General features: G+C 43.8%; 1 protein-coding gene across 1 annotated transcript in view; it reads left to right on the plus strand.

The window, feature by feature from the left end:
- Window positions 1-14,651, plus strand: part of F9 (coagulation factor IX) — a 33,588-nt gene extending 18,937 nt beyond the window's left edge. The window contains exons 5-8 of the mRNA XM_043897671.1: window positions 700-828; window positions 3,209-3,414; window positions 10,983-11,097; window positions 12,575-14,651. Of these exons, the coding sequence (XP_043753606.1) occupies window positions 700-828; window positions 3,209-3,414; window positions 10,983-11,097; window positions 12,575-13,122 (998 nt within the window). The 3' untranslated portion in view covers window positions 13,123-14,651. The remainder of the gene's footprint in view (window positions 1-699; window positions 829-3,208; window positions 3,415-10,982; window positions 11,098-12,574) is intronic.
- Window positions 14,652-14,903: the final 252 nt, after the last annotated feature.

The raw sequence follows: 14,903 nt of genomic DNA on the forward strand, positions 1-14,903 counted from the left end.
TAAACATAATAGCCAAAAACTGGAAACTCAACTCAAATATTCATCCACAGTAATAGGTGAACAGAGGTAGTAATATTCATACAATAGAATGTATTACACAGCATGTAGATGAACTATGGCTATACAAAACAACATGGATGAAGCTCACAGGCAAAATGTTAATTGAGAAACACAGAAGAGTACATAATGGGAGCTTCTCCTTAGATAAAGTTCATGAACAGGTGAAACTGATTCCTTGTTAGAAGTCAGGGTAATGGTAACTTTGGGAAAGAGGAAGTAGTGACCAGAAGGAGGAATTAGGAGAGCTTCTGGGCTGTTGATAAGGTCCTCTGTACTGATCTGTTTACTGTTTAAACAAGTGAAGTCACCTTGTGAAAACTCATACCAAAGTTCTGGGTACTTTCTGGAATCTGTTATACTTTAATAAGCAGCTTTTTTCACTGCAGTCTATGATTTTGTGAAAATAGCATATCTTCACCTTCAGTTTCATGCCAAATCACATATATTGCTGCCACCATTTTTATGCCATACTAAGAATTTTATCTTTTCTCCCCCCTACTCTTAGCTCAAGGCTCACAAACTTCTCTCCACAAATGTTCCCAGCTTATATTTGACCTGTACCGGAGTTAGTGGTTTCATGTACTTTTTTAGAATTGTATGTTACTTGATGTTATTGCTGTGGATTTTGCTTTTTTTCAGATGCAACATGCAGCATTAAGAATGGCAGATGCAAGCAGTTTTGTAAAAGGGACACAGATAACAAGGTGGTTTGTTCCTGTACTGCTGGATACCGACTTGCAGAAGACCAAAAGTCCTGTGAACCAGCAGGTCAAAATCTAAGTTGTTTTTTTTTTTTTCTGGTTCAGCAGATATGTTTTCCAAATGCATATTTGAACTTTTAGCATCCTACGTAATTTCGTTCCTTGTTTTTAGTTGCTTTTGAAATCACAGAAAAGGCTAGTAGCATGGGCAAATTAATTTTTCAAATTGCACCATCATTTTGAATAGAAATTCTGTAATTGTCTTCCATCTTCTTTTCTGTACCCAATTTTCTCCTTTGACCTTTATATCATGAAGCAATTGATTTGTGTGATTTCTGTGTGCATATTTATAATTCATGAAGCCAAATTAATGTAGTAATCCTGTAATAAAAAAATAAAAGATACATACGTGGTTGACTGATAGGCTTCTAGTACAAGGCTGGTGAATTTTAAGCATGATCTGTCCAAGCGTGGCTGGTTTACACTGAGAAAGTTATTTTCTATCCTTTGGTCTCAGCCTGAGTTTACACGCTTGGCATCAGAATAGTTCAGACAACTATCTGTTCTGAGTTGTGTCAAGCTGATCAGCACAGTCAATCTAGACAGGAGTGGACAAAGCAATGTTTCCCAGTTATGTCAACCATGCCACCATATTGACAGCTGACTGGTGTGTGGACAGCATCTCCACTTTTCACACTGCTCTTCTCTGGAAATGAAGGCAGCAGAAACTTGAAATTTTCTTTTAAATGTAGGCTCCACAGGATCAATTATGGGACATTTTTGAAGCAAACTAGATATAATTTCTTTGCATTTCCAAAGCCTGATAGCTTATTAAATTGATACATAAATCACACACCATTCCTCTGTAACTGGGTTCGATACCTATCTTAGCAATGCACCTGGCAGAGGAAATTACAGAAAGAACCAGAAGACAAGAGTATATAGATTGCACTAAGATGAAGAGTCTAATGCTTCGAGGACCTGCCTGCCTCCCATCCTTCTACCTGGTTCTTGACATACACAGCTTCAAACTAGCCTACCTAGGGAGAAGTATGTGCATATCTGTTTTTACCTTTAAAACCTAACTTCCAGTGTAGACAGCATAGTAGCTAAACTGTTATAAGTCCTTTTCTGTTATAAGAAAGAGAAAAAATGGAGAACCACCTCCAACTATTAAGTGTTATTCTGAATATAGCCTGTTTTAGCAGAATAAATAAGCCAAACCTAAAATAAGCTTTTCTGACTTTCAATAGTAATGGTCCCTTTTCTCGAGCCAATGTTGATGATTTATATTTATACATAAGTATTTTGAACTAATTTCCTGTTTTCCCAACCACATGCTGTCTTCATGATACTTTGCCACAGCTGGTTGCTATAGAAATGTCTGTTATAAGGAATGTGGATAAAAGGAAAGTGAGAAATGAAATGTGAGGTGACTTTGCTTGACTACAAATTTCCATTGTGCTTGTCCCCAGTGTATCAGTAGATGATTTCTTTTCTTTAGGAAATAAACCAACCCAAGATAAAATGTAGCCAGTGCCCAGGTAGATGTGGTGGTTATAATCATAGTAATTTATCTGGTTAATACTCAACAGACAGGTAATTAAATCACAATGACCTCTCCCCAATCGATACCTAAATTCCACCTTGGAATCTTGAAGGCATTTTGGTTTACAAAAGAAGTCCTGGAAATTCCCTGGCAGTCCAGTGCTCAGGACTCTGCATTCTCACTGCCAGCGGCCTGGGTTTGATCCCTGGTTAGGAAACTAAAATCCCAAAAGTCCCACAGTGTGGCCTCAAAAAAGAAAAAGTGAAATCCTGTTAACAATAAGGAGCAGACATCCCATTTACCTAATTCTAAAATCAAGGCTATATGGCACCAATCCCCAGACTTCCATTCCACACCTGGAAATACAACTTTTTCGTAAAGAAACAGAAAGTCATTGGACTTCATATAAGTGAAAGTGAAGTTGCTCAGTTGTGTCTGATTCTTTGTGACCCCATGGACTGTAGCCTACCAGGCTCCTCCATCCATGGGATTTTCCAGGCAAGAATACTGGAGTGGGTTGCCATTTCCTTCTCCAGGTGATCTTCCCGACCCAGGGATTGAACCCGGGTCTCCCACACTGTAGGCAGACACTTTACCATCTGAGCCACCAGGGAAGATAAAAGTCTTATGAAATTTGATTTGGGAACACCTCTTCTGTTTCCATAAAAATGACAGATTCCTGAGCCAAATGTCCTTTTCATGAAGCCGTTTGAAAACTTCCCATGGAAATAATGCAATTAACCTCTTAGTTTGAGACTATATTCATTGATTCGATTTTTTAAAAAATATCGATGGGCTTGCTTCTCAGACATGACAAGGATGGGCCTCACTCCTGACTTCTGTAATACTAGCCAATGAGAAATACCAGAATACTAATTTTTTTTCTCCATTTGTCTAGTGCCATTTCCCTGTGGACGAGTCTCTGTCTCACATACTTCTAAGACGCTCACCCGTGCTGAGACTATTTTTTCCAATATGAACTATGAAAATTCTTCTGAAGCTGAAATAATTTGGGATAATGTCACTCAAAGCAACCAATCATTCGATGACTTCAATCGTGTGGTGGGTGGAGAAGATGCTGCAAGAGGTCAATTCCCTTGGCAGGTACTCGGTGTGGATGGTGTGTCAAAACTGGAGCCCAGTGGAAAAGGGACAGGCCAGGTGGGAGGCTGAGACTAGACATCAGTCAGACCTATTGGGATGAGGGAAGTGTCCAGGCACATTTCAGCACAGAGTAGGATGAGGAAATCCCCATAATTGAGGAGTTGCTGAGAGAGAAATCCAGAGACAGCTACCACACAAGGCCAAGGAGAGTTTGGCATCAAGGACATGGCATAACAGGATTTCCAACAAACAACAAGGATGTCTGGAAGCGAGGTTACCAGTACTGGGGCTCTGGGTACTACTTCAGTTTCAGCCCCTGGGAGAACTGGACAGAGTCAGAAAGTCTCTAGGTCCAGAGAAACTGGGGTATTTCAAAGGCATTTTTAAAAGAACTCAGGAAGGATTAAGGCAAGAACTGGGGTCCTGGACCCAGGCAGGGCATAGGAGGTAGGGGCTTGGTCCAAGGCTGTAGTTTTCAAGGTGTGGTAGCATCAGATTCACCTGGGAACTTGTTGGGACTGTACATTTTCATGCTGTGCCCCAGACCTACAGGAATCAGCAACTCTGGGGGTAGGGCCCAGCAATCTGAGCACAAACAAGCCCTTCAGGTTATTCTGAACACTGTACAATTGGAAACTCACTGATCCAAAGGAAACAAACTTGTTATAGCAGCTAGGATGTGTGTGTGTTAGTGGCTTAGTCGTGTCCGACTCTTTGCAACCCCATGGACATTAGCCCACCAGGCTCCTCTGTCCATGGGATTTCCCAGGCCAGAATACTGGAGTGGGTAGCCATTCCCTTCTCCAGGGGATCTTCCTGACCCAGGGATCAAACCCAGGTCTCCTGCATTCCAAGCAGATTCTTTACCATATGAGCCACCAGGGAAACCCAGCAGCTAGGGTCCAAAACACCAAATAGTGGGCCTATGGTATCTAGTCCCACATTTCTCCAGGTGTGATCTGCAGACAACACACATGAGAATCATCTGTCCATGTTTCTGAGGTAACCAAGAGCTAGATTTGAGACCCATCATTACAAATCTTTCCATGTCTTCCTTGCTGCACACTTAATAGTGAGTGCACCTGTTGTCTCCTTCCTATCAGCCTAGGTAAGGTCATCTGGAGTGTTCAAGATCACTCGTCCCCACACACATTTACTCACTATTTCATCCATATGAAGTAAGATTACTGACTGCAGAGGTACCAAGCACCAGGTTTCAGTCTTGTCTTTTCCAAATGTGAAGAGCCATGCTACTCCCTAGGATACTCCAGAAAGACCCTGTCACACTTTCACACTGATTCCTTCCTCACCAGAGAAACTCTCTCTCCACACCCACTGCACCCAATTTCTCACAAAAGGTTTCAAAAGCAGGAGATAAACTGAATATACAAGTCACTTTTAGGGATGTCCCTGGTGGTCCAGTGATTGAGACATCACAGTCCCAATGCAGGGAGCCCAGGTTCAATCCCTGGTCAGGGAACTAGATCCCACATGACTCAACTAAAGATTCTGCATGCTGCAACTAAGACCCGGCACAGCCAAATGGAAAAAAAAAAAAAAAGTTTAAATTTACTTTTAGACACAGGCAAAACAGGAAAAAAAAAAAACAAAACAGAATCTCTCCCCATTTATGGATGAGCCAACTGCCACCATTTCAGTTAATCTGCAAGGTGGAAATACCTGATTTGATTGCAGACCTGACTGCAACACCCCTGCTGAAGGCCAAGCATCAAGAGAAAGTGAGCAACAGCTGGAGTTGCAACACCACCTAAAAAAGATTCAAAATGCTGCTGTGTCAGTAAAAGAGGATGGGGAATCACACGACCAAGTGGGTGAAGCAATCTGGCAAAGAGGCCCAGATGAAGTTCAGTTTCCTATAGAGTAATGAATAATTTGAACGAACTGGGAACTTCTGATCTGTTCAAGAAAAGGGTTAGGTGAGCTGTTGGCTGGCGGGAGCTGAAGGGCCACAAGAGCACGGGGGCGACGACTTTTTCTTGGAGGATTTAGGGATGAAAGTTCCAGGCAGGCATGTGGATCCTGTTCCCAATGAAGAAAGGCCGTTCCGGCCACTTGGGTCAGTCACGGGAGCCGGGCAGCTTGGGGAGCAGATCTGGTCTAGCAGATGCTCATGGAATTGTTGGCTTGAGGCGCTGCTGTGTCCCGAGAACCGCAGCGGCAGGACAAGGCCATCACGGACCGTTGAGGGCCTGGGCTCACCGGATGGGAGATGAGTCGAGGCAGGCTAGGGACCGCGGCCACCCCACCCCGCTCTGAGACCCTAAGAAGTGAGCTTCACCTTTCGCGCGGTTGTCAGCGGCCGTGTGCATGCTTACCTTATTCTAGGGCTTTCGGTTCAACTTCCCCCTGGAGGCAAAGCCGCCGCAGCCGCAGCAGGTTGGCCACAGGGGCTTCCCAGAAGTCCCTGCGCTTCCGGCTGCTCAGACCTCCGACCCCCAAGGTCAAAGGCGCAGGCAGACTTGACCAATCTCTAACCTCTAATCCCGCATCACAGCGACAGAGGGCCTGAGAGAGAAGCGGAGGCGTGAGGCCAGTTAACCTGCATTTTCATTCCAGATGCCCAGCTCCGGGTTCAGGGCCCCTGGAGGACTCGGGGACTCTGCAGAGCCACTCAGGAGCCGAGAGAGGAAGCTAGAGGGTTGACTGCACTATATGGGAACAGAAAGGCTATTTCCTAGAGTCGGTATATCCTTGGCGGGGTGAGCAACTAAAACAGAACTCAAATTTCATACAGCTACAAAGGGAAGCGATGAAAGATGTGAACATTAGAGAAAACAGGGAAATCGCAACACCTATATTATGAGACTACCTTCATCAACAGCTTAAAAGTCAGAAATTGGAGGAAGCAGCACTGAGTTTCAGCTTTCTACACCTCTCACTGGCTTTTGGTCCTATTCGCTTGACCCAGCCAGCCAACAATTCTGAGCATGTGCGAACTTGCCCCCAAGAACTCCACCCTCCTCTTCTGCTTTGAGTTAGAATCTGTCTGGCCATGGATGCGATGTGCCTGGTCTTTCTCTTTTGGTTTATTATGGGCCTCAGGTTCCCTATTAGCCATAAGTATTGTATGTTTAATCTGAGCTACATGGCTCAGATGGTAAAGAATGTGCCTGCAATGCAGGAGACCTGTGTTCGATCTCTGGGTGGGGAAGATTCCCTGGAGAAGGGAATGGCTACCCACTCCAGTATTCTTGTCTGGAGAATCCCATGAACAGAGGAGCCCAGCAGGCTACAGTCCATGGGGTCGCAAAGAGTCGGACACAACGGAGAAACTCACACTTTCACTTTTCATTGTACGTTTAATCATTTGAAGATCATTCTATGAGATTGAGAAAGCCAGAATACAATGGAAACCAAGTGGTTAAGCTTTCTTTAATCCTTTATATTGTTGTTGTTTAGTTGCTCAGTTGTGTCCAACTCTTGCGAGCCCTTGGACTGTAACCCGCCAGGTTCCTCTGTCCATGGGATTCTCCAGGCAAGAATACTGGAGTGGGTGTGCCTACACAGACCCAATTCTTTCTGTTTGATTAGGACACACCCCCATGGCAGACAACAAGTAGTTACCATCTGTATACACCGGAAATTTCTTTCTCCTGGTGGGGGGGGGGGATATTGGGAGGAAGATAAGATATTACATGAACTTCCTAAGACTATAGATATATCTTCACTTGAAAAGATAATCCTCTATTTTTCTTAGCTCAGATTATACAGTTCCAATTAGCAGAAATGAAAACATGACATATGTAATCTCATCTGGCCCCACAAAACTATTTTGGACAGAACATTTAGAGAATTCTTCTCTAGGATGGTTTGATGAAGTCTATTTCAATGACTGGGCTTCCCTGGTGGCTCAGATGGTAAAGCATCTGCCTGCAATGCAGATGTCAATACTAGTCTAGTTAGCCATTAAAAGCCAAAAGTGATCCTCCCCTCTGTGCCCAGAAAAATGAAGTAGGGCCAAGGGCTGGGTGAGCCACACCTGTGGGCTTAATAAGCCATACCTCAGGTAGAAATGGTTTTGCTCTTTATACATAAGAGAACAAGTATGCCAAGAAATATTGTTGGGAGGTGGCTAGGTATGGAGAGTAAGAGTTTACTGAAACGACAGAGAAAGGTCAAGTTTGAGTTAAAAGGTTAAAAAAAGGAAAAACAGGGGAGCAGCTATTACTCTAGGCTGGCATTGTCAGTGAAGAACATCAAAATAGATATGTGAATGTGTATTTTGCAGATGTATGTGGGTGTGTTTGGTGTGTATCTGTGTGTGTGAAAGAGAAAATGTGCTCCTGTTAGGATATAACAAACATTAAAATGTTTGACAGATCAGCACTCGAAGACCTTGCTCAGAACATATGCTTTCCCATTTTTCTGATCGTTCTCCAAAGTGATGTCATACAAGAACTTGTCCTTGGCCACGCAGACAGCTCATCTCCAAACAGCTAACATTTAGATAGCTGTGATCCTGAAGTAGTCAAGTAAACATTCCAAAACCAAGTTACTTGAAATATTTTTAAATGTAAATGTATTTTAGGGCTTTTTCTTGGCAAAGATGTTTACCAAAATTTCTAATACTAATCAGGAATGGGGAAAAAAAAAAAAAAAAACACTCTTTGGGCTTGAAAGGACACAACTGTATTTCTCAGCCATCCACCAGAACAGCGTAGGAGCTCCAGGCAGCAAGTCTTTGGCAGGAATCAGACTAGCTACAACATAGTCTCTGTGCCTGAGGCTGTGGCTATCATTCACTCTGGCCTAACTAGCCCATTAAGCTGAGAGATGTCCAATTCGCCTCTCATATAGAGGGTAAGCACCATTATATCATTGTATATGAATGCTTAACTCCTGTACTTGAGCAGATGTATTCAGTTGTAGTCATGAGACCCAGTAAAGAACAGTGTTGCACAAATTCGCCTAGTGAGGATACTCACCTGAGGTCTGGGCCAGTTTCAAGAACTGGTAACCAGTGCAGCTGCAGGGCCCTGTCTTCCAAAGGGTCCCGCACTTGTAGTTCAATGCTTTGCATTTGTGTTTTATAACTCAAGTTCAATGAGACAATGGAGCACGCGTGCGCTGGTGACCTGGAACCTCAAGTCACTGCAGGCTCACCTCTTAGCACCGCACAGGGGTGGATTCTTGACCCTCCTCTGCCCTGTCCCCTGGTGCCTTGGCTAGCTCTGTCTCGCCTTTCCCCAGCCGCCCAATGACCACTGCCACCGCCAACCCTTGGCACAGTGGCATATGCCCCCTCCTCACTGCCAACAGCTACTGTTGTCATCCTCCTCCAGCATAGGCACACAGAGAGTTGAAGCTGGGTGCCCAGACTCTCTGCCATTTGAGGAAGGGGCATGGCCACATGGCATCTCATATGGCCAGAAATGGGTCCTAGCACATTTGGAGGGGGAATAACGGGGGCAAACCTCTTGCCTCCCTTCATTCCAGGAACTGAACATATCCTGACACAGAAGTTGAAATCCCCTGGGAGTCACCATTGGCTGTTGATTGCTTCAGTGGACCAGTGGGAAGGAAAGATGGCACCAGGGCACCAGCACAGGGCTGATGGGAGAGGGGACCTGGCAGCTGAGAGCTGCATTTGTGAGTGCCTGTTCAGTGCCCCTTGGCACCTGTGAGTGCCTGCGCTCACCCAGTGGCTATGCCCCACACATGAGGGAGCCCAACTTTAAACAGTAAATTCACAACACCATGATAGGTTGTGAGAGACCACAGAAGAAAAACAAAACTGTTTTATTTTAGTATCTCCCATGACACTTTTTCCTAGCTTGAACAAGGGGACCTGCACTTTCATTTTGCAACGAGCCCCGCAAATTGTATAGCCAGCTCCTCCTGGACTAATCACTTTTAAAACATAAAGGTCACCAAGCCGTGGAAATTCGGAAACAGAATTTCTCGAATTTAGTTATGCATAAGGATATTCTAGAGATTTGCATTTTCTCCCATCCCATGCATCAAATATTCTGATGAAATCTGGGTGGGCTCCCAAAGCTGCATTTTATAAGCACCCCGGCACACTAGGAGAAATACTGGGCGCTTAGAAGCCTAGAGTCTGAAGCCAGGCAGACTAGGGTTTGTATCCCAGCCTCACCACTAACTGAGCTTAACTAACTGCATATATAAACCTTGGTTTGCTCATCTCTATGGATGTGTCACTCCACAAAGTGTTGTATTAAATGTACATGAAACACTTAGCACAGTGATTTGTCCACAGTGAGCAATACAGATTCAAAAAAAAAAAAATTAAGATCGTTGTTGAGTCTGGACGGTGGGTGAACTGGTGTTTATTATGTTGTGTGAGTTTTCCTATATTTTTATTTTTCAACATGAAAAACGACAGCTAGAATGAGAGGGAAAGCTGTGTTTAGAGAAGAGGGTCAGAGGCTTGCAGTGAGTCAGCCCCATAGGTCTCCATGTGGGAGGCTAGTGCTTTAGTGTCTAGGATTAGCCAGGGTTCAATAAATAGAATTCAGGACAAAAAGAATCTTCACTAGAATATGCCCCCAAGGACCTTCTCAGACTCACACCAGAAAGGAGTGACCACTCCCTTTTCTTAGTTTATTATGAGTGGGCTTATGCCTGAGGCTGTATGTGCTTCAGTAAAAGGGCAGCAGTGCCCACAAACGGTTTACCAAATGTTGAGTATGCCCTCTAGTGTTCACACTTCTCAGCTTTCTTCCTGAAGAGGTGGACCAAGGCCCTTGCATACACAGGAAGTGAAAATTCTCCAAGTTGATCTAGACATTGAGGTGGTAAAAATATCCATAGTCCACTCTGGTTATACGATGAATGTGTAGATGAAAGAATGGATTGGCATCTTATCTAATCACACCCAGGCTCAAGGTAGTGCTCAAACATCTCTGTCCCCAAATCAAACATAGCTTAGTAGAGCTTTTAGGACAGGGGCAGCTTACAGATCCAGTGTGAGGAGGTGGAGATGGTAGGGGGGAGACCAGAAGGAGTGCACAAGTTCGGCTGTTGCTCTCTGCCTGAGTGGCCATAGCACAGACATTAAGTCTCATTTCATATCATTCTTGTTGAGAAAGGACTTGAAAAGATCTCCTGGAAAAGTCAGTAGTTTTTCTTTCAAATGCTCTATGGCAAGCAGATTTCCTCGTGCATGGACAGGAGGCTCAGTAATCACTTGATCTCCAGGAGTCAAGTCAGTGCGCTTCTGAATGTACCAGCCATATCCCCAAGAAGCAATTTATGCTATCAGAGAACCTGACTCGCCTGGAAAAGAAATCCAAGGACCCTACATCATCCAAAGAAGCTATTTCCTCCTAGTTGCCTCATCTAGCACTCCCCCTGGCTATCACTGCTCATTCTCTTCAAGACAGTTTCAGAAATGGCTTTTTTGATTGTGCTCCAGGAACACTAAGACATCTTCAAAACTGGCACTTGCCAGAAACACTCCACTTCAGCCAGCACTGAGAAGCCAACTTTTTGCTCACTCTTCTAAATAGCACACGTGTTTTGTTGTTGTTGTTGTTGTAGATCAAATATATTATGTAGTAAGATTCATCATTTTGTTTCCACAGGTCCTTTTGCATGGTGAAATTGCTGCATTCTGTGGAGGTTCCATTGTTAATGAAAAATGGGTTGTAACTGCAGCCCACTGCATCAAGCCTGGTGTTAAAATTACTGTTGTTGCAGGTAAATAAACAAGGGATGGTAATTGTTTGCAACAGCCCTGGATCTATATGACTGCTGTATCATTTGGGTGTTGGTTTAGTAGCTAAGTCATATCCAACTCTTGCAACCCATGGACTGTAGCCTGCCAGGCTCCTCTGTCCACGGGATTTCCCAGGCAAGAATACTGGAGTGGGTTGCCATTTCCTTCTCCAGGGGATCTTCCTGACCCAGGGATTGAACCCCCGTCTCCGGCATTGCAGGCAGATTCTTTACTGACTGAGCCACCAGGGTAGTCCATATCATATTTTACTAGAGTCTATTAAGATCATTGCTAAATAAGTTGAACTAGTGGTAGAGAGGCAATCTTTTCAAAATCCAACTTATTCCATCCTTATTTATTATTATTGTTTTTTGGCCACACCACACAGCATGTGGGATCTTAGTTCCCCAACCAGGGATCAAACTCAAGCCCTCTGCATTGGAAGGTGGACTCTTGACCACTGGACCACCAGGGAAATCCCTCTGCATCATTCTTTTGGCAGACCTTTACTAGTACTCATCTCAGTGCAAATATACTTATCTATTGATGTGTCCATTTCCCCACCAGACTGAGCCTTTGCAAAAGCCATGTCACATCACTGATGCTTACATCCTTACCGCTGACACAAGCTATAACCTGCCCTTAGTTAACATTTGAATGAATGACCAAATGAATGTATTATCTGTGCTCAAACAAGTGGTCAAAATCCTTGAAATTGGGAATGAGTTTGAGCAAGCTCCAGGAGTTGGTGATGGACAGGAAAGCCTGATGTGCTGCATGCAGTCCATGGGGTCGCAAAGAGTCGGACATGACTAGGTGACTGAACTGAACTGAGGATAATTCATAACGAGTCAATTCATTATCACCTGTGAACAGGATGAGACTTGTAAACAGCATGGGTGAACAGATCCATCTATCTGATGGTCCTGAATGGCTTTTTGCTCTGAAAAGTATGCACTGGCCCTCAATTAAGTTTTACCAAAATCGTAACAGTACAAGAATAAGATATTTGATGCTTGACTGGCAGGTAATTCAATGGTGCTAAGTGGACACTTGGAGAATCTGCTTCTTTATGTGAAAGGTGATATGTGAATGAAGAGAAATTTATTTTCAGTGGGTGAATATAAGCTGCCAGCTAAGGACAGGGGCTTCCCTGGTGGCTCAGTCAGTAAAGAATCCACCTGCAATGCAGGAGACTTCCTGTAGCACAGGAGACCAGGGTTTGATCCCTGGGTCAGGAAGATTCCCTGGAGAAGGAAATGGCAACCCATTCCAGTATTCTTGCCTGGGAAATCCCAGGTACAGAGGAGCCTGGTGGGCTCTAGCCCATGGGGTCTCAAGAGTCAGACACGACTGAGCGACTAAACCACCACAAGGAAGTGATGCTAGATGGACACTTGGAAAACGTGTTTCTTTGTGGGAGAGACTGTGGCTGAAAAAGACATTTCTTTTCTATAGGTGAACATAACACCGAGGAGCCAGAACCTACAGAGCAAAAGCGAAATGTGATTCGTGCTATTCCTTACCACGGCTACAACGCATCTATTAATAAGTACAGCCACGACATTGCCCTCCTGGAGCTGGATGAACCCTTAAAGCTAAATAGCTATGTAACCCCTATTTGCATTGCTGACAGGGAATACACGAACATCTTCCTCAAATTTGGTTACGGTTATGTGAGTGGCTGGGGCAAAGTCTTCAACAGAGGGAGGTCAGCCTCAATTCTTCAGTACCTGAAAGTTCCACTTGTTGACCGAGCCACGTGTCTTCGATCCACGAAGTTCACCATCTACAATCACATGTTCTGTGCCGGCTACCATGAGGGAGGTAAAGATTCATGCCAAGGAGACAGTGGGGGACCCCATGTTACCGAAGTTGAAGGTACCAGTTTCTTAACTGGAATTATTAGCTGGGGTGAAGAGTGTGCAATGAAAGGAAAATACGGCATATATACCAAGGTGTCCCGGTATGTTAACTGGATTAAGGAAAAAACAAAGCTCACGTAAAGAAAAATGTATTTCCAAGGCTGACATATTTGGAATTGAACATTGACAAGGTCCTTTACTAACTAATCACTTTCCCATCTCTTTAGATTTGAGTGCATACCTTCTGTGAATATTCCTTTTTCTCTTTATGGGGAGAAGTCTAGCTAGACTTCATATTTTACTAGAATAAGTAGATAAGAAAATGTAATCACTAGAGAAACATACTGTGGTGGGAAATTGTGGCCATTCCTTCAGGTCCAGCCCTTGACCAAATTGTGAAGTTAAATTCTTAATCCTGCCGGTCAAGCATTGTAGTTCTCCACCGGGGCAACTCACTGCTTCTCTGTCCTTAGCAGTATTCCACATGCCAGATCTTTCTTACATCCCCCACCAAGTTAAAATTTATTGGATCTGTATCCAGGATATTTGGTCTAGTCCATCAAAAGACCAGCCCCACATTCATCCAGGAAGAACATAGGAGCACCTGAGAGATTAAAAGTCATGGGAAACACTTCTTCTTTTTCAGTACCCTTATTCGTGCATCCTTTATCCTTTCCACCTCCTAATCCCCAAATCACTTTCTCTCTTTCTCTCCCCTTTTCCCTACATAGGCATTAAACGAGGGGAAGGAGGCATTGTACCGTTTTACTGCTGTGCACCTATCAACCCCAGACTTGCTCTCAGTTTGGTCTTGAGCCTCCTTTTCATCACACAGAGATAAAGTAAGGTGCCTGATCTTGGAGGAAAAGTTCCTCTCAGACACTCACATTGTTAAAATCATACATAATGGAAGGAATGACCCATCAGAGTAGTTTCCTATGGACTTGTAATTGTGTTGTTACGGAGGTTTGACTAGACATGGTTCCATGAAGGCAAACGGGCATGTCATTATAACCAGGAAAACTGACATATAGCCAGGTGAGTTGACACCTGTCACAACAGTTTGCAAGTAGAGCAAATAGTGTCTTCAAGAAGACTCATTGCTGTGTCTCCAGTGTTGTTCAGGGCTAAGGAAGAAATTGCTCAGACCAGAAAACACGAGCATCATGCCTCCTCAACTCGCATATCACCACAGTGGAGAGGGCTGCACCAGGCTTACAGACATGTATCGTTCCCATGAGCCAGTTAACTCCCTTTTGCTGGTTCCATGCTCACCAGGCCACTTTTTTAAATTATAATTAGGCCTTCTATATTATATTCTCTAGAGGGTTATTGACCAACCAACATATCAATCAATCACATCGATATTTTGATCTATTTGACTATTTCCCTTTGTGAATTAAACTGATGTTCTGATTCACACCTTGGCTTTTCATTAATTTGGTTGATGTGAATAATTTACCCTGCATGTGATTACATGTGGAACTACTGACAACACCATGTTTTGGACCACTTTGACCCAACCACATTGCTGCTGCCCCTGCCCTCATCTTACTCCCATCCAGGCCTCACACTTGCTGATTTCTTTCAACTTACTCTCATTAATCCCTTTTATCCTTGAGTTTTTCAAATACAAGTATCAATAAATGTAGTTTTCAATTCCTCAAAAAGTGTTTTTTGTTGAATCATTCAAAGAGAGGGCTCCCAAATACTACATTCAGCAGGACACTCAAAAGAATGTATCCAAATGCCATATGACACAGCAGAGATTTGATGCTCTTTTGTCATGCAGCTTTCATGGGAGGCAGTGTGTACTGTTTCCTGGTGAGGACAGTGGTCTGGATCCACACAGAACAGAATTGAGTCTAAATAGTTGTGAATATGGCCTTGGATAAGTCACTCCACATTTTAAAAAGAGATTT

Source organism: Cervus elaphus, chromosome X, assembly GCF_910594005.1.
Source record: "Cervus elaphus chromosome X, mCerEla1.1, whole genome shotgun sequence".
NCBI lineage: Eukaryota > Metazoa > Chordata > Mammalia > Artiodactyla > Cervidae > Cervus > Cervus elaphus.